At 35.2% G+C, this 19545-nt stretch overlaps 1 protein-coding gene across 1 annotated transcript; it reads right to left on the bottom strand.

Annotated features, from left to right (window-relative positions):
- Nucleotides 1-224: 224 nt before the first annotated feature.
- On the bottom strand, nt 225-11577 carry LOC143585905 (acyl-CoA-binding domain-containing protein 4-like). Its single transcript, XM_077067579.1, has 18 exons — nt 11437-11577; nt 10979-11049; nt 10842-10905; nt 10703-10774; nt 10415-10588; nt 10224-10301; nt 10051-10146; nt 9886-9955; nt 9758-9819; nt 9536-9675; nt 9330-9456; nt 9139-9253; nt 8964-9052; nt 7980-8063; nt 7714-7896; nt 7477-7632; nt 636-695; nt 225-535 (listed from the first exon to the last, which is right to left on the bottom strand). The coding sequence occupies exons 1-18, from the start codon at nt 11575-11577 to the stop codon at nt 350-352; spliced, it is 1968 nt and encodes a 655-aa protein (XP_076923694.1). The 3' UTR covers nt 225-349.
- Nucleotides 11578-19545: the final 7968 nt, after the last annotated feature.

The raw sequence follows: 19545 nt of genomic DNA, 5'->3' as shown, positions 1-19545 counted from the left end.
AGTGGTAACCATTTGGAATATGTAGAGGTTTTGATTGAGATGTCCAACACTCAACCCGTGCTTATCATATTCAAGTAATTCAAGGCTTCAAGCAGAACCCATTGTTATATGCCATCATCTTTAATCTAAATGAAAACAATCCAATTTTATGGTCAACCTCGACAACTATTTCGCTTCCACATTTCATAATCCCAAACAAAAACCAAAGCATCCCTATGTTCTCTTTGTAACAAACACAAAATCATAAATATATCTTTTGCCAAGTCGAAAAACAAATTTATAAAAAAAAAAGAAGAGATTTTAAGTAGAATAATCAATCACTATGTATGTATTTAGCCGTTTTAAGTTGTCAAACATCATTCGGCTTTTGGGCAGGAGGCGGGGAACCCGCTAGCCATCCCCACACACCACCTGAACTTTGTTTTTGTTTAGCGAAAGCTTCTTCAGAAGCCGCCTTTTGTCTTTGCAAGATTTCAACTTCTTTCTGTAAAGTGTCCATTGCTTGTAGCTTTTGTCGTAACTCTGCAACATCCACCTGTTCATTTTCAAATATAACATTAGCAAATGAGTAATGCTGACCTTTCACCTGTTTTGACCCGAACACATTTTGACATGTTATGCAAAAAGTAAGTTACCTCTAGTTTGAAACATCTTGACTGTTCTGCTGCAAGCTGACCGCGCACAGACTGGAGTTCCTGCAGGATTGTATAAACACTATATAGTTAGTGGCCTAGTCTAGTCAAATTAAGAGTAAATTATAAATTTTGTCCTTTATGTATTACTCAAATTATGAAACGTACCCTTTTAAGTGCGAAAATTACACTAAGTGTCCTTTGTTTTTATAGAAATATCACGCTTTATGTTCTTTTCACTAACATAAGTTAACTTTTGAGGTTAATTTGATGAGAATGACCAATTTACCCAATGTGAAATTCTCACTAATCTTTTTATTTTTACTTTTTGTTTTTATTCTATCTACTTTTTTGTTCTTTTTCATCACTTTTGTTTTATAAACTTATCTCAATTCTCAAATATTATTAATTAATTAACTATATATATAGATAATTATCAATGGGTAGCACCGCAACAAACTGATTGGTCTGCGTGGCGGCACCACCTTGTGACAAGCCAACCAGTTTTTTTATACTTTAGGCACAGTAACGAAGCTAACCCGATACCGAAACCGACCCAACATGTGTCTTCTCGTCGCCACAACGCCTTGGTTTCACTGACCGAATAAGTTTCTTTTATTATAAGCTATACGAGTATTGCTACTTTTTTCTGCGTTGACGGGTTAAAATTTTCAAATAGTGTCGGTATTGTAACAATCTTTACCCATACCAACCGAATGCATGTTAATGCACCGCCGCAACGCGACAGGTACAAACCTAGTTAATTTTAAACTTAAAATTCTTTTCTAGAGACTTTTCAGTTATTATAAATTATAAAATTTTATTTTATCATCTTATCTACACTATTAAACATTTTATTACATGAATGCATCACATTTTTACAATTACTTTTAAATCATTTTTCCATATATAGTTAACTTTGATTTATATAATATATGTTTCGATTACCTTTTTAATATAAAAACTCAAGAATAAACAATATACATCGTTAACCCATTTAAGTTTTAATCATATTTCTTTATCATTTTATTTTATTTTTCTCTAAAAACTTGTGTTCGTTAACATTGTTAGTTAATCTTGAATAAAAAGAATAAATTGAATAAATCATGGGTCAATAAAGAGTAATTCTAGGAGGAGTGATCCTAGGAGCAAGATTAGGTTCTGTTATTATTTAGTCTTTATGGCTGAATAATATTGTGTCTTATTTTTAGCAAATTTCCTTTCTTAGTTACCTAGCCTACCTAATATAAAAGGGGCAGTCCTGCAGCATTGTAATCAACACAAACACAAAAATACTTTTGTTTGCTTTCTTTCAAGCAATAAGAATCGGGCTGTCTGTTTTGTTTTCTCTTGTTCTTGATTTGTGGTTTTGATCCAATTGTCTTCAATTGGTATCAGAGCACCAGGTTAAGAGTGTTCAGTTGCTTGAAGGCTCAGTCTTTTTCGACGGACAGAAGAAGAGAGTATCTCAGAAAGCAACAGAAAAGGCATGGCAAATCCAGCAAACCAAGGAGGACCAAGAGAAGCAATCCATGGAGGACCAAGAGAGCATACCTTGTCATTGCAATGCCCGATTTTGACTCCCTCAAACTACACTATCTGGGCTGTCAAAATCAAGGCTATTTTCAATGTACATGGTGTTTGGGAAGCAATCGAACCAAGGGCTGGAGTCGAGGTTGATCCGAAGAAAAACAGCCTTGCGATTGCATACTTGTATCAAGCAATCCCAGAAGAACTAGTTTTGCAGCTTGCTCATCTTGAGCAGGCAAAACAAGTTTGGGATGCTTTGAAGGCAAGATTCATCGGAGCTGAACGAGTTCAACAAGCCCGTTTGGGGCTGTTAGAAACAGAGTTCGAGGCATTGAAGATGAAGGAAAGTGAATCAATAGAAGACTTTGTTGGAAAATTAGGAGAAATCGTATCTAAAACAAACAGCCTTGGAGGGGAGATGGAAGAAAAGAAACTAGTTCGCAAGTTTCTTGGGGCTGTTCCTGATCGGTTTCTACCAATCGTAGCCTCAATCGAACAATTTGCTGATCTGGATACTATGTTATTCCAGGAAGCAATCGGGAGATTGAGAGCCTATGAAGAAAGAATAAAATCAAGTACTAAAGGTGGCGACCAACTCCTATTATCCTATGAAGATTGGCAGAACAGAAACCGCGATCAAAAGGGTTCTGGTCGGGGACGTGGGTCTGCTGGAAGGAGTAATAGAGGCCAAGGGAGAGGCAGAGGTCGATCATCTTCGAATGGTGCGAAAGCTGAAGAACGACAGCATTCAAAGGGGAGGGATAGATCAAACTTGAAATGCTTCCGATGTGATGGGAAGGGCCATTTCTCGTCTGATTGTCCCACAAAACGAAGAGATGAGGCAGCAAATCTTGTACAAGAAGATGGACCAGCACTGTTGATGACAGTTCATTCAGAAAGCAAGAAGGAATTTGTTTTTCTAAATGAAGATAAAGTGATTCCACAGCGGTATGATCAAGAATCAAAGGAAGATCACACATGGTTCCTTGACAATGGTGCAAGCAACCACATGACGGGTAATCGTGCAATCTTTTCCAAACTCAATTTCAACACGGTTGGAAATGTTCGATTTGGAGATGGTTCATACGTGAACATAGAAGGAAAAGGAATGATTATCTTAGCATGCAAGAATGGTGAACAAAAGATTCTTGAAGATGTCTATTACATACCTTATCTAAGAAGTAATATTCTTAGTTTGGGCCAATTTACAGAAATTGGATATTCGGTTCTCATGAAAGATGAGTACTTATGGATGCGAGATGCAGAGGGGAGACTCATCATGAAGGTGCTAAGGTCTTCAAACCGGCTGTACAAGATTGATTTGAAGGTGGCAGATCCGGTTTGTTTGCTGTCAAATTTGAAGGACGAGGTTTGGGTATGGCATGCCCGACTCGGGCATCTCAATTTTGACGCCATAAAGCTGTTAGAAAACAAGAATATGGCAATAGGAGTTCCAAAGATTGAGCACCCAAAACAGGTATGTGATTCTTGTCTTATTGGGAAACAAACTCGAACCCCTTTTCCTAATCAAACAAGTAATCAAGCCAAGAAGCCTCTTGAGCTAATTTATGCAGATGTGTGTGGTCCAATCTCTCCCTCCACAAAAGGTGGAAACCGGTATATGTTTCTAATCGTTGATGATTATAGCCGGTTCATGTGGGCTTATTTGATCAAGACAAAAGATGAAGTCTTTGAATGTTTTAAGAGATTCAAGAATCAAATGGAATTGGAGCTTGAAACAAAAGTTAAGAATTTGAGAACGGATAATGGTGGTGAGTTCGTTTCTCGTGCCTTTGAAGACTTTTGTAATCAAGAGGGGATCACACATCAATTCTCCGCACCATACTCACCACAACAAAATGGTGTGGTGGAGCGTAGAAATAGATCCATTTTGGAGATGACACGGACTATCTTGAAGGCTATGGAACTTCCACAAGATTTATGGGGAGAAGGAATAAGGCACTCTCTCTATATCCTAAATCGAGTTCCTACAAGAGCTTTAAAGGACAAGACACCGTATGAAACTTTAAAGGGCCGAAAACCAAACCTAGATCAACTCAGAATTTTTGGGTGTGTATGTTATGCAAAAATAATGACTACACATCTGAAAAAGCTGGATGATAGAAGCCGAAGACTAGTGCATCTTGGTGTTCAACCAAACACTAAGGCATATCGACTTCTAGATCCAACAACAAATAAGATCTTGGTGAGTAGAGATGTGGTGTTTGAAGAAGATACAAAGTGGGATTGGTCAGAATCATCAAGCAACAGTGCACTAGAAGTTACAGAATTTATTGTGCACACTGATTCTGAAACAGAAGACTTCTCATACTTTGATGCATCTACGGCTGACCTAAACCAGCCATTGGATGATCAGAGTCATGAAGAAAACAATTCTTTTGTTGATTCTTCAACTGGGTCAGATTCCAGCAGCCCCATGATGGCAGTAACAGGTAGAGGACCTATCCTACCAAGGGAACCAACTGATAGTGAAGGCGTGGGAGACCCATCTATGGCTGAAGATGAGGTGTTTGATGACACTCCAATTCGGGGTTATAGATCTATTGGTGAAACTTATGAAAACAGCAACATAAATTTACTCCTAATGGAAAATGAACCCAGAAACTACAATGAAGCTGCAAATAAAAAGGAATGGGAAGTAGCAATGCAGCAAGAATTGAAGTCGATTGAGAAGAATGACACGTGGAAGTTGACTGATCTACCACAAGGTCATAAACCCATCGGTTTGAAATGGGTATTCAAAGTAAAACAAGATGCAAATGGAGCAGTTACAAAACACAAAGCACGCCTGGTCGCAAAGGGGTATGTACAACAGTATGGGGTCGATTTCGAGGAGGTGTTTGCACCGGTTGCAAGAATGGAGACCGTGAGATTGATCCTCGCATTGGCAGCCTACTTTGGGTGGGAAGTACATCATTTGGATGTAAAATCTGCATTCCTCCATGGAGAATTAAAGGAGGAGGTGTATGTAACCCAACCGGAAGGCTTTGTGAAGAAAGGAAAAGAAAACCAAGTCTACAAACTAAGGAAGGCACTCTACGGTTTGAGACAAGCTCCTCGAGCATGGAACACACGCCTAGATAACACCTTAAAGTTGTTGGGTTTCATAAGGTGTAAACATGAGCATGCTGTGTACAAAAGGGTGACAAACAAACAATTGTTAATTGTGGGAGTGTACGTAGACGACATGATTGTCACCGGGGGGAGACAATCAGATATAGCAACTTTCAAGAAGGAAATGGAAGGCCGTTTTGAAATGAGTGATCTAGGATTACTCCAATATTACCTTGGCATCGAGGTAAGCCAAGGAAGTTGAGGCATATCTATAAAACAAGCTGGGTACGCTCGCAAACTACTGAATCTAGCAGGACTTGCAGATTGCAATGCAACAAAGTTTCCTATGGAGCCTGGTTTGAAGCTGTCAAAGAAAGATGTTGGAGCTGAAGTTGATGCAACCGAGTATAGGAAACTGGTGGGGAGTCTTCGGTACTTAACCCACACCAGACCAGACTTGAGCTACTCAGTTGGGTTCGTAAGTCGTTTCATGCAATCGCCACAACAAACACATATGCAAGCTGTCAAACACATTTTAAGATATGTTAAAGGGTCGACTGAACTTGGGATACACTATCCTAAGAATGGCAGCAAGGAAATTCTCGGCTTTAGTGACAGCAGTCACATGACCGATCTAGATGATGGTAAGAGCACAACAGGCCTTGTTTTCTTTTTCAATAATGCACCGGTAGCATGGAACTCTCAGAAACAGAACACTGTAGCTTTATCCTCGTGTGAAGCTGAATTTATGGCAGCCGCTACCGCAACTTGCCAAGCACTTTGGTTGAGAGGCTTACTTGCTGAGATAACAGGCTGGAAGGAAGAAATGGTGACCATGAAAGTTGATAACCAATCCGCCATAGCACTTATGAAGAATCCGGTGTTTTACGGAAGGAGCAAACACATTAACACGCGCTACCATTTCATACGGGAGTGCATTGAGAAAGAGGAGATAAAGGTTGAACACATCAGTGGGAAGTTGCAGAAGGCAGACATTCTTACAAAAGCTTTGCCAAGGCAACAATTTGCTGAAATGAAAGAGCTGTTGGGAATGAAGATTATTCAAGATTAAAGGGGAGATTGTTAGTTAATCTTGAATAAAAAGAATAAATTGAATAAATCATGGGTCAATAAAGAGTAATTCTAGGAGGAGTGATCCTAGGAGCAAGATTAGGTTCTGTTATTATTTAGTCTTTATGGCTGAATAATATTGTGTCTTATTTTTAGCAAATTTCCTTTCTTAGTTACCTAGCCTACCTAATATAAAAGGGGCAGTCCTGCAGCATTGTAATCAACACAAACACAAAAATACTTTTGTTTGCTTTCTTTCAAGCAATAAGAATCGGGCTGTCTGTTTTGTTTTCTCTTGTTCTTGATTTGTGGTTTTGATCCAATTGTCTTCAAACATTTATTAAAAAAACCTAAATATGCAGTTGTGTTTAGGGGTGTTCAGAATAAGCGAAAATCGAAAAAAACCGAATCGTATCCGTAATCGAAAAACCGAATCCAAATTCAATATTCGATTTTCGAGTTGGTTATAACCGAAAACCAAATTCCGAATTCGATGTATGATTCAATTTTCGGTTAGGTTTATTATTTTAAGCGATTAGTTCGATTTATTCGATTAACCGAATTAATCGATTAAAATATGAACTATATTAATTATTTTGGATATGATCAAATATTTTTTTAAGTCCATGTGTAACATGTAGTCCAGTAATCCATATCCATATCAATATTTCAAATTTTCATTTTTTGATGTTTTAGAATGGTTATTTTATGGTTGACTAGATGTATGTTTAAAAGTATTTAATAATTCGCCGGTTTGGATGTTTTATTATGATCTTAAACTTTTGGTTTTAGGGTGTATATGTTGGGTTTGTTTGAATATATTGATGTAGTACGGAACCCAAACAGTTGTCCAAATCTGGAACACAAGCAAAATAAATTGTTATTTTGGATGAATTCGAATTAATACGGTTTGAATCGATTTTAACCGAAACCGAACCAAATTGAATTCGGATCGATTAAGGTTCGAGTAGCCCCTTTCCGAATTCGGTTAGGTTCGATTTTCAATTAGGGGTAAAAAAATCTCATAACCGAACAAATCAAATCTAACAAATCGATAACCGAACAGATGAACACCCCTAGTTGTGTTTAGTTTCTTTTCCCAACATTCCGTTATAAATTTTATTGAAAACAAAGTTGTGTTTAAAATAAAGTATTGAAAATACATTACCTTGTACAAATCTGCATTTTTGGATTCAGCTTCTTTCAATTCTTGCTTCAACTGAAGTGATTGCAATTTTTCATTATTGAGAGCTGATTCTAATTCTTCTTTTTCAGCCTTAAGAACAGCTATCGAACGCTCGCTCACTTCATTAATTTCAATTATCTGCATACACGTAAACATATTATAACAAAGTAATATACTTCATAACATATAAACGATAACATGATAAAACAATAAACCTACTTGCGGCTCATTATTATCCATACTGATTTCCCTAACTTTTGCATCTTGACCGAGGTCAAATTCAACATCAGCATCTCGGGTGCCATTTGTTGCGTTTTGTGCACCCGAACCACTGTCATGGGCGGGAGTTGCTGACTTGGTTGCTTGTAAGGTTGACTTGTGGCTAGGTTTAAGTAAGTTGACCTAGTCAACACCAAAAACAAACTAAGAAATTAGAAACATTCGGAAGCAATACATTAAATAAGAGAAAATGGCTCAGTTCTTACATCATTGTTGTATTTACCATTATACCCGCCGAATGAAACTAGAATGTCTTCACCGTTGTAGGAGCTTAACACCAAACTCAACCCCTGCAATACGAGCGTGTTGGGTTTAAACAGGTTCGTTTTCTAAAGTCTTCATAATTAATTAGTGTGTTACTTACAATTACAATAATAAGTTAAATCTTTGAATACAACGATTTAAGATGTTGTATTAAAAATAAAATTAGGGTTACTTTCAACCCGTTTGACTCATTTACCTGTTCCCTTTGAAACAAAATTTTATGATTTGTCTGTTTGAGATAAAACACACGACCAAACCTACTGAAAAATGTCATGTATACTTTTGCGTATTTCGTAGTGAGAAGCGAGATTCATTTAAAAGATAACGGGTAGGCCTGTAAGCGAACCGAAAGTTCAGTGAACCGTTCGTGAACTGTGTGGCCGGAAGTTACAATTATGTTTGTTTACTTAATAACCAAACGAGCATGAACACAATTTTTTGTTCACTTAGTTACACGAATGAACAGCATATGTCTCGTTCATATATTTAGTTAAAAGAACATGAACACATGTCTCACTCATTTACGCTGTTAATTTCTTTTCATTAGTTTACGTGTGTTTAAGTTTGTTCGTTCGTTTATGTTCATTTATGTACATTAGTTTAAGTGTGTTTGAGTTTGTTCGTTTACGTTTTTTATATGCTCAGTTAATTTTTTTGGACCCACCACAATTTAGTTTAGTCTTATTAATCTTTTGGACCCGATAGATTGATGTTCACGTTTAGTTTTAATTGGTGTTCGCTCGGTTATGTTTGTGAACCGTTCGTTTATACTATTAACAAGTGAACACAAAACAAAACACTCATTTTCTTAACAAACACAAACAAAAAAAACTCGTCCATTTAAATGTCCGTGTTCGTTTGGTTTGTTTACAATAAACGAGTCAAAATTGATACCTCTAAATTAACCAACAAAACTGTTTATTTACCTCACTAGCAAGAGGAACACGTCCTTGAACAGTTTTTACAACTGACCATGATAAAGTAGACATGTTAAGAACAACTGTTTCCGAAACTCCTGCGAAAAACAAAAAACAAAACTATTATTCTTTTTTTTTATATCGTGTCGAATGTAATAGCTGTTTATTGATTTTCAAATAATACCACTTTTGTTATCTCCACCACCAACAATAAACCAACTTTCTCCAACGGTTACACCTGCATGACCAGCTCGTGGACTCAGTATCTCTCCTTGTTGAATTGGTCTTGACCATTCCATCTACACAAAATCATAATAATAAGTTCAAGTTTGACATTAGTAATACCAATACATGATTAGATTTATATTATCTCACAGTTTTCAAATCAAGAACATGAAGATCATTGAAACATGTCGCATGTGTGCCACCGCCAAATATAAGAAGAAAACGCTCTGCGTGTACTGCAGCAGCATGATCAGACCGTGGAGAAGGTGACACGCCTCTGCATAATTACAAGATCATGTCTAAAAGTAATAGAAATCTATAAGCATAAATGAATGAATATTATAATGATACGTTACATTGTGTCAATTTCATCCCAGGTCATGGTTTCTAAGTCTAAAATGTGAAGGTCGTTCAAGAAAGTTCTGTTTCCATCTTGACCACCAAATATGACCAAGTTGGACCCCACAGGTGTAACTGATTGACCGCCGCGTGAAACCTACAAAATAAAAAAAATATGTTTGAAGTCTATTAATAATAAATGGTGTTTTAAGTATATGTAATATGTTAAGAATGCATACTGGTGGTTTTCCGTTTGTCTTCATGGTCGACCAAGTATTTGTCTGCAGGTCAAATGCCTTCACTGCAAAATTTAAAAAAATCTATAATATAAGTTTGTTAAAAATGAAAACTTGAAGTTAAAACAAACCATTGACAACTTCAGAAGCATCCTTTGAATGTCCTGCAATTGATATAAGCTTATTTCCTTCCCATGGTATCTAAAAAATAACCAAAAGGTCAAACTTGACAACTTGATGTTCACATTCACGTTAACGGTTTATATTCTATTGAATAATCAGATTTGAATACTGACCAATGAATGCCCAGCACAAGGAGTTACTCTCACTGGATCCTCAGAACTTGCTTTGACTTCCACCTTTGACCATGTCCAATTTCTCAAATCAAGTGTCTGCAAGAATCCAATTAAGATGCAACTCAATAATATCATCATGAATTTTGACCATATATCGCTAATATCGGCCATACCTGAAGATCATTTAGGTAACGTCCATTATGGTTTCCACCGAATACATACATTTTATCATCAACAACAGCTGCTGCATGCTGTTAATTAAAAAACAAAACAGTGTCAGAAAACAGGTAAAATTAGAAAAAAGAAACAATAAAGTTTTATAAAATAAACAAAAGAAAATAAATAAATATAATAATAATAATACCTCGTATCGGGGCCTTGGTTTTGGGCCTGAAACCAGGGGTGCAACCCACTGGTCATAGACGGTAACTGAACCGACTGCGTCCACCATAACGTCTTTATTGACCGAATTCCCGTTCTCGGTTGGGATAGTTTTCGTTTCAGGCAAAGTGATTTCGTTCTTAGTGGCTAACTCCACCTTAGAATTATGGTATGCATTATTAATATATAACAATTTAGAATATAGATTATATAAAGTATAAAGAAAACATATGTTATAATAATAATAATAATAAAGATTTAAAAGGCTCACATTCATTTCTACATCTACAACAGGGTCGGAAATAAAGTTGGATGCCCTTGAATACCATCCAGGATCTTCCTCCTAAGGGATAGATACATACTGATTATTTAATGTTGAAAATTTGAAACAAGATATAAGTGAAGTGTACCTCTAGTATTTTAACAAAGAGGCGCATTGCTTCAATGGAAGCCATGTTTCCAAGACCATGCCAACTGCAAGTAGAAACAATTAGTTGATGTTTTTCTTCATGCATAAAAACCAGGTTATTAAAGAAAACAAACAAACCTTGTCCATTTGCTTTGTTCAACTGGGCTCCAACCTCTGGGTTTTGGTACGGTACAAGGTCCGGCAGTTGCCTGATTGGAATGAAAACAAAATTTGATTATCAAATGAAAGGTTGTGATATATAAATGAAACGTTGCACAGTGACAATAGTCGGCTATTATCCTGCTACACTCCCATATTGAATTGGAGCAATCCTATAATCAATTACTAGATACATAACCATGCATGTATAGAAACTGGGAAAAAAAGAACACTTCTGATGTTGATAGAAATAAAAACAAAAAAAAAAATCTGAGCTTGAAGAGGGGTTGATTATAAGATACATTAGAATTACAATTATACTTTTTTTAGTTTTATGGTGGATCTATAATTTCACATGAAATGGGGCAAAATAATAAGTTGAAAGCAACAACAAAACCCAAGAATTAAATTGAATTGAAAGTTGAAAGCAACCAAACCTGGTGATAGAGGGCATACAGCAACAGAGCGACGTCGTTTGAGAATTTGGAATTGGAATTGGAAGATGAATGAGTACCGAATCCCGCGTAAGTAGCGGCTGCGAAGAATCGATCTGGGTATGCCAGGCCTGACCTTGCCATTTGATCCGATCCACAAACAACAATTTCAATACATAATTTGCACACCTGATAATAATAATATTATATTGAGTTGTTGGTTGGTTGCACTCGATTTCTTCCAAATTACTAACTGCTTGCCTTATTACTAATCAAAACGTAAGTTACTTTTTTTATTCTCTCTCTTTTTTTTTTCCTTTAAATATGTAGCATGTGTTTACTTGTTTTTCGTTTACTGCTGTTTGGGAAATTGTATCAAAAAATTACCTTTTCTTTTCTCTACTTTTTTTTTTTAAAAAAAGTTAATATATCTTATTTACTATGTTTATATAAAAAGTTTGATTTTTCTAAAAAGACTAGAAATGATGGCATTTTAATCGACTATTTTAATATTAAAAACCTACTTATTTTAATCTTCAAAACCCACTTACATTAATCTCAAAAACCAACTTACATCTTCACTCATTTCCAACAATCACCACCACTCCACCGCCACCACAACAGTCACACCCACAGCCACCACCTCACCGGAAAAGTCTCCGGAAATTTCGCCAGAAAAATTGGCCGGAAAAGTCGTCGGAAAGTCACCGGAAATCCAGGGAATTTCACCAGAAAAATCGCCAAAAAATTCACCGTAAAGCAGTAATCGGGAATAACACAATGGAAAACAATATGAAAACACTATGAAATAAACACAACGTAAAAAACAAAATGGCAAAAACACTATGAAAACACAATTGCATAACACTAATTTTGTAAAACACAATTTTGGTAAGACACAATTTGTAAAAAAAAAAAACCCATTATTTTTTTTAATTTTTATATAGCAATACGGTACTCATATAAAAGATACAAAAACACTCGTTATTATGGTGAATTTGTTTTTTTTAAATGTCGTCTAAAAAGTTATGGGCGTTTTAAAATGATGAGGGGGGGGGGGGATTTGACATGTGCCTTGTATGTGAGGAGAGAAAGTCAACAAATGTGTTTTCCCTATTATGCGATTCCCCTTGTTTCATACTTGATTTCCTCCCTAAACTAATCTCAAACATTCATGTCAAAAATCAATTGACTAGATTACTTTTTATCCTTCCTACAGAAACCATACTTCTTATTATAACCTAACGCTACCTTACTATACTATTAAAGCAAACAACAACTTTCATATGACATCATTCTACGGTCTCCACATAGATGACAACTATAACACCCCGGCTTTAAGCGGAATACGCCTGGGTGTAACGTACAGATCACTTATAACTCGTAACACTATTAAAGCGGCAATAACTATATTAATTTCATTTCATAACGTAACAAGTACACCTTTATTCATAAATAAAACACTTCATCGAAACAATAACTAAATTCTTTATTTAAATAACCTAAGGTATACTAATGATCTTAATCCTTAGCACGCCATCGATTCAACCTGTAGCACGTTGAAAATAATATATTTGTCAACAATTAAGTTGGAATACGCCTGGGTGTAACGTACAGATCACTTATAGCTCGTAACACTATTAAAGCGGCAATAACTATATTAATTTCATTTCATAACGTAACAAGTACACCTTTATTCATAAATAAAACACTTCATCGAAACAATAACTAAATTCTTTATTTAAATAACCTAAGGTATACTAATGATCTTTATCCTTAGCACGCCATCGATTCAACCTGTAGCACGTTGAAAATAATATATTTGTCAACAATTAAGTTGGAATACGCCTGGGTGTAACGTACAGATAACTTATAGCTCGTAACACTATTAAAGCGGCAATAACTATATTAATTTCATTTCATAACGTAAAAAGTACACCTTTATTCATAAATAAAACACTTCATCGAAACAATAACTAAATTCTTTATTTAAATAACCTAAGGTATACTAATGATCTTTATCCTTAGCACGCCATCGATTCAACCTGTAGCACGTTGAAAATAATATATTTGTCAACAATTAAGTTGGTGAGTTTTCATAAGTTTTTGCATATACACACACACACACAGATATATATATATATATATATATATAAAGGCACGATTCAACGTTCGTAATGCAATAAATGTTCAAGTGTAAAGTAAATGAAATCAATTAATGCTGTCCTCCCATTTTTTTAGCCGAGGCCGTAGTAATAGGGGAAATAAGAACCACCTTACGAACAACCGAAGTCGATGTTAGTTGCAAGAAAGTTCACGTATAATCATAAACAATATGCAAGAATGGTATTAACATGTACAATATTTGTGAATCGGTTTATAAACAAGAACATAACTAACGAAATAAAAGTTGTGACATGCTACACCCCAATAATATTAAAACGTTAAAACGGGGTTATAAAGAACTCACTTGGAATGAGAAAATAAGGTAATGAGGAGACGGTCATGATTAGAGCAAACTAGATGGTCCCGCGAGAAGTTCTGACAATTTATCCTGGATTGAACACGAATTGAAGGAGATCAAAGATTTAGGGTTTTCGGCTTGAACAAGAAATCAAAAACGATTCTGGAAAGTTTTTAAGTTGCAATTGCCTTAGGGCTTAGCTTCGGAATTATGAGGGGAGGGTGTGGTGCTCGTGAATTGGATTTTGATTTGTATTTATATGGTAACAAGGTCAGCACAGATCCACGCTCATAGTTAATGAAATTGATTTGGTTTCGTCTCGTTTGGTGTCAATTAACGAAAGATACCATGTAGGAACATAGCGTAGAGGTTAAGGATTAGTTTGTTTTGCAAGATTCCGGATTTCCTGGCTTGATTGAAGTTAAATCGCGATGAGGAAGGTATGTGCCGGTGGTGACGGGGGAAGAGGAGGGAAAACAAAATAAATTTTGTTTAAATGGCCACTTAGTCCCTATAGTTTGGTTTGAGGATCAATAGTGGGTAAAACAATAGTTTAGGGTTAAAATTCACATGCTTGATACTTTAAACAATTATAAATACATTAATGCAAGTCATGCGTAAAAATAATAAAGATAAAACCGAATAACATAGTTATTAACTCAAAAATTCATTAAATGAGATGATCCGATTACAAACATGTAATAAAACGAATACAAACATTAGCTCGAATTTGACGAATGTCACATCATTCCCAACTTTTAGGAAATCTCGTCCCGAATTAGGTATTAACATCTGTAGCAAAAAGATGCGGATACTTAGACTTCATTTGGTCTTCATGTTCCCAAGTGAATTCTGCATCGCACTTAGATTCCTAACGAACCTTGACCATAGGGATTCAGCTACGCTTAGTTTTCTTATCCGTATGATCCATTATTTTCACCGGTCTTTCAACGAAGTGCATTGTCTTATCGTTACGTACCACGTTGAGAGGGATACGGAGGTCCTCGTCGACTAGACACTTTGATGTGGTGAAAGCAGTTTATAGATAATGCACAATTAAAACACGCAATTCACACAAAGCTTTAAATTTATAAAACCAAAAATCCTAACCACGCTTTCCACATGACGGCAAGTTTACCAATCGTGTATCAACACAGTCTAATGGAAGTTCGATGTCGAACGCAAAGACACGTGAGAACGGTTCAGATAATTAACCCTAATCTAAGTTCTACCTAATAATGTTTAATATATTTTATATTTAATTTAACTAATTAACTTAACTAACAAACTTAACTATAATGGGAAAAACGAAGCACCTACGCAGGATGACTTAACGGCTATAAGATGACACAGGTGCTAACACGTGGTTGAAACCAGGGTTCTAAAAATGGGTTAACATAGGTGAGGTCAAGGCAACTGGGTCCCTACGGTCAGTTGCAGAAAACCCTAACAATGTCTAGATAGCTTTTAATTTTGTGGTTGTTTATCTACGTACCCTAATAACTCATCACTTGGTCCATGTCTAAGTTACAGGTCTCACTAAGGCTTGAGCTATTAAAAACCTAGGAGAAGAGGGGTAATTCAATACTAATGACATAATAACTCAACTTACAAACTAACCTAGTCGACAGCTGGAAAACCGCACGTGGTCTCGCAACAACTAACCAAATCAACTAAACTAGCAAGATAAGCCGACACCTAAGGTCTTGGTCCAACTCAAAGGTGGTGAACCTACTGGTTTTAATGATCCAAGAAACACAGACCCTAATGGTATGCCTACCACAATCAATCAACACACAAAGTATTAACCAAAACATGCAATTAACGCCTACACGAAACTAATTCATGAAATAATCAACCACACGGGGTACATACAACTTAAGCACATCTAGGTTAGCAGGTATACATGGAATAACATCACAAAATATGAAGTTTACAATAGTAAAATAGTCAACCACACAAAAGCACCCTAAACTAGTTAATATAAACAATTAAACATCAAACCTATGTGATTCTAACCAATCTTGCCAATCATAACCAATAAACAGTAGCAAATATATATAAAAGTGATGAACATATTCATATAAATCTGAATACAAAAGGTTTGAATGATTAAAAACCAAAAACAAACTTAAAATCATTAAAACAATCGAAACCGACAAACAAAGGATAAAAGATACCGTAAGCTTGTCCTCCTTGGTTTCTCCCCAAGAACAGGCGTGGTGGCCGTTGGAAAGATTTCTAATTCGTTTGTGGGTTTATTATCCTTAAATAGATCTCTTAACTTGCATAGCAAGTCAAAATAAGTCAAAACCCAAACCCACAAGCCCACTAAAGGACAAAATAGTCGTGGCTAGCTGATTTTTGTGAGATGGGACACCCCTAGAGCGCCGTGTCGCGCTAGTAGAGGGGCTGACCTGGTCGCATGTGGCGGCCAGGTCCTTCGGTCTTCGTTTTTTCGTTTGTCAACTCGTTAAAGCTCGTATACGCGTTTCGTCTTCGATTCGATCCTTGGGTGAACGATATCCTTCATTTTAAAACTTGTTTTCCATGCTCTCTTCACCCATGATCCTACATCAAACATAAATATACACAAATTGATACTCGTTAACATTTAAGCGTAAAACAAACATGAATTCAAGAAAATTTTCTATATATTTTGCATCACATCAAGGACAACAGGTATACATGGAATAACATCACAAAATATGAACTCTACTATAGTATAACAATCAACCACACATTAAGCACCCTAAACTAGTTAATATAAACCGTTAAACATCAAACCTAGGTGATTCTAACCAATCTTGCTAATCATAATCAATGAATAGTAGCAAATATATATAAAAGTGATGAACATGTTCATATAAATCTAATTACAAAATATTTGAATGATTAAAAACCAAAAACAAACTTAAAATCGTTAAAACAATTGAAACCGGCAAACAAAGGATAAAAGATAAAACCGTAAGCTTTTCCTCCTTGGTTTCTCCCTAGAACAAGTGTGGTGGCTGTTGGAATAATTTCGAATTCGTTCATGGGTTTATTATCCTTAAATAGATCTCTAAACTTGCATGGCAAGTCAAAACCCAAACCCACAAGCCCACTAAAGGACAAAATAGTCGTGTTTAGTTGATTTTTGTGAGATGGGACACCCCTAGAGCGCTGCGTCGCGCTAGTAGAGGGGCTGACCTGGTCGCATGTGGCGGCTAGGTCCTTCGGCCTTCGTTTTTTCGTTTGTCAACTCGTTAAAGCTCGTATACGCGTTTCGTCTTCGATTCGATCCTTGGGCGAACAATATCCTTCACTTTAAAACTTGTTTTCCATGCTCTCTTCACCCATGATCCTACATCAAACATAAATATACACAAATTGATACTCGTTAACGTTTAAGCGTAAAACAAACATGAATTCAGGATAATTTTCTATATATTTTGCATCACATCAAGTGTCACACCCCGACCTAAGGCGGAAACGCTGGGGCGTGAGCTGATTGCTCACAGCTCTCAAGGTAATATCATGCAATTGTAATGACAATATCTAATTAGTTTATTTCATAACAATCAACATTTAGGTACATCAGTTATAAAGAAATTACAAAGCAAGATCATATAATTATTGAATAAGTTTTGTACCTAGTGTTCTTCACTATGTGATCTTCACCTTGATAAACAATCCAATAGTAGCCTGCAAATGCGTACAAAATATATAGGTTAGTCAACAACACATGTTGAGTGAGTAGATCACCAGTTTGTGAATACAAAAATAATGAGTCAACATAATATTATATAATAAAGAGAAAAACCGTTATCTGTGAGTATAAGCAATCAAAGCAAATGAGCAAGTAATAAGTGTAGGTAAAACCATGGTCATGCAGCGGATGTTGGCTACTACTATGATCGTATGACCATACTATTCTGTGATTATGATGGACCTCTCCGAATGCGGTAAATAAAGCAAGTACGCAAATAAAAATGTAGCATATAAGCATTTAACTGATACACACACAAATATTACAGTTTGCTATTGATAATAAGATATAAAATGTAGTTGAAATATTGGTACACATAAGTCCCCAAAAAGATTAAAAACAATAAAATAAGGGAGTGATTACTCACCTTAGCAAGTAAGCAAGAGGTAATGATTCGTTAATAACAAGAGGTAGATCAAGTTATTCGGGAAAACCAACGAGAAATCCTATGTAACAAAAATTGCGGGAAATATAACTATGATTTCAACAATGAATCTAAAACTAGATATACGTTCGGGATTTGATGATTGGGTGAGGTCTTGCGAAAAGTATTTATTACTTTATTTTATTATTTTGTAATATCACTTTTAATAATCAAAGTTTTATCATGAATAACATGAGTTTAATTTTATAAAAAGTACTTAATTAAATATTTATAAAGATTTCATAGTTTATATAGACAGATTTGTTTTAAGTGTTTATTTTAAACTAAAAATACATTTATTGTATTTATATATATTTTTATTATTAATAAAGATTAATTTTAAATAATAGATAATAAATAATAATATTTATACAAAATATGATCTTTTATAAAAATACTTGAATTTATACTACATTTTAATAACAAGATGAATTTTAAATATATTTTCTAAATTAAAACCCTTTTATAAATTAAAATCTTTAACAAATTTTAATAACTAAAATATATATACATATATATGGTTTTAACCAAGATTCAGAAAAGAATCTAGTTAATATGTCGGTTTTTAACAAAATATAAATTAATTATGAGTTTATAATATTTATAATATAAGTTTATGGTTTAATATGATTTAATTAGCTATCAAACAAACTGTTTCCAAAAAAATTAAGGGCTGTGGGGTTCGAATCTGCGACCCCCCAGCTATTCAAGAATTTGCACCACCACCCTATCCATCTGGGCTGGGGTGCTAACTGGTTACAACATGAATGGATTAAGTTATAAACATAAGTAGACGCAACCCATAAAGCATATGAACCCTAGAATCTTAATCGATTAAACATGCTTATGTTTTTCTAATTAATAATAGGGTTAACGATCTAGATCAGATAAAGAACTGAACCATATAAGATAATTATAGGATGTACCAGCGGCATATCCACCATATCCTTATCATCTTTACATTTGTACTGTTGTCCCAACTACTTTCAGTTCTTTATTATAACACACACGCTTCATGATTCCATGCGAGGACTTCGATAATTATCTTCGAGACCATAATTACTTTCATCGTCGGATAGTCCACATGATTCGTCTCATCGTGTGGATTTATAAAATGTTTGAAAATATAGTTTCAATAGTAACCTAGAAGTCTTTTAGGGAAAAAAGTTATAAATGAGACATCTTTTTAAACCAACAAAATTTTTTTAATAGTTGGGTTATTTAAAATGAGGAATTTTGTAAAACAACTTTTCGATAACCTTTACTCAAGAGACACATCAATAAGAAATAATAACTAGTACTTCATTAATTCATAAAAATGTCAATCCAAAATTTCTTAAAGAGTCGATACAAGGCAGAAATCAAATTAGATCGAATACGACGAATGAAAAAGTCTTCTAGTAGCTTGAGTCATCAATGACTTGAAACCTTGAAACTTGAGCATCTTGAATGATTTGATCCATGAGATCTTGA

The sequence above is a fragment of the Bidens hawaiensis genome, unplaced genomic scaffold, assembly GCF_021521415.1.
Source record: "Bidens hawaiensis isolate Kalapana, Puna unplaced genomic scaffold, B.hawaiensis_p1.1 tig00034221_1, whole genome shotgun sequence".
NCBI lineage: Eukaryota > Viridiplantae > Streptophyta > Magnoliopsida > Asterales > Asteraceae > Bidens > Bidens hawaiensis.
Note: the sequence above shows the minus strand (reverse complement) of the source record. Positions and strands in the feature narration are given on the sequence as shown.

What these genes read in the sequence shown, in the direction of transcription:
- LOC143585905 (XM_077067579.1), bottom strand. Translation starts at nt 11,577, where the DNA reads ATGGCAAGGTCAGGCCTGGCATACCCAGATCGATTCTTCGCAGCCGCT. An exon ending in GAACAAAGCAAATGGACAAG is followed by an intron (nt 10,906 to 10,978) that starts GTTTGTTTGTTT and finishes TTCTACTTGCAG; the next exon opens with TTGGCATGGTCTTGGAAACA. An exon ending in TGGATAATAATGAGCCGCAA is followed by an intron (nt 7,633 to 7,713) that starts GTAGGTTTATTG and finishes ACGTGTATGCAG; the next exon opens with ATAATTGAAATTAATGAAGT.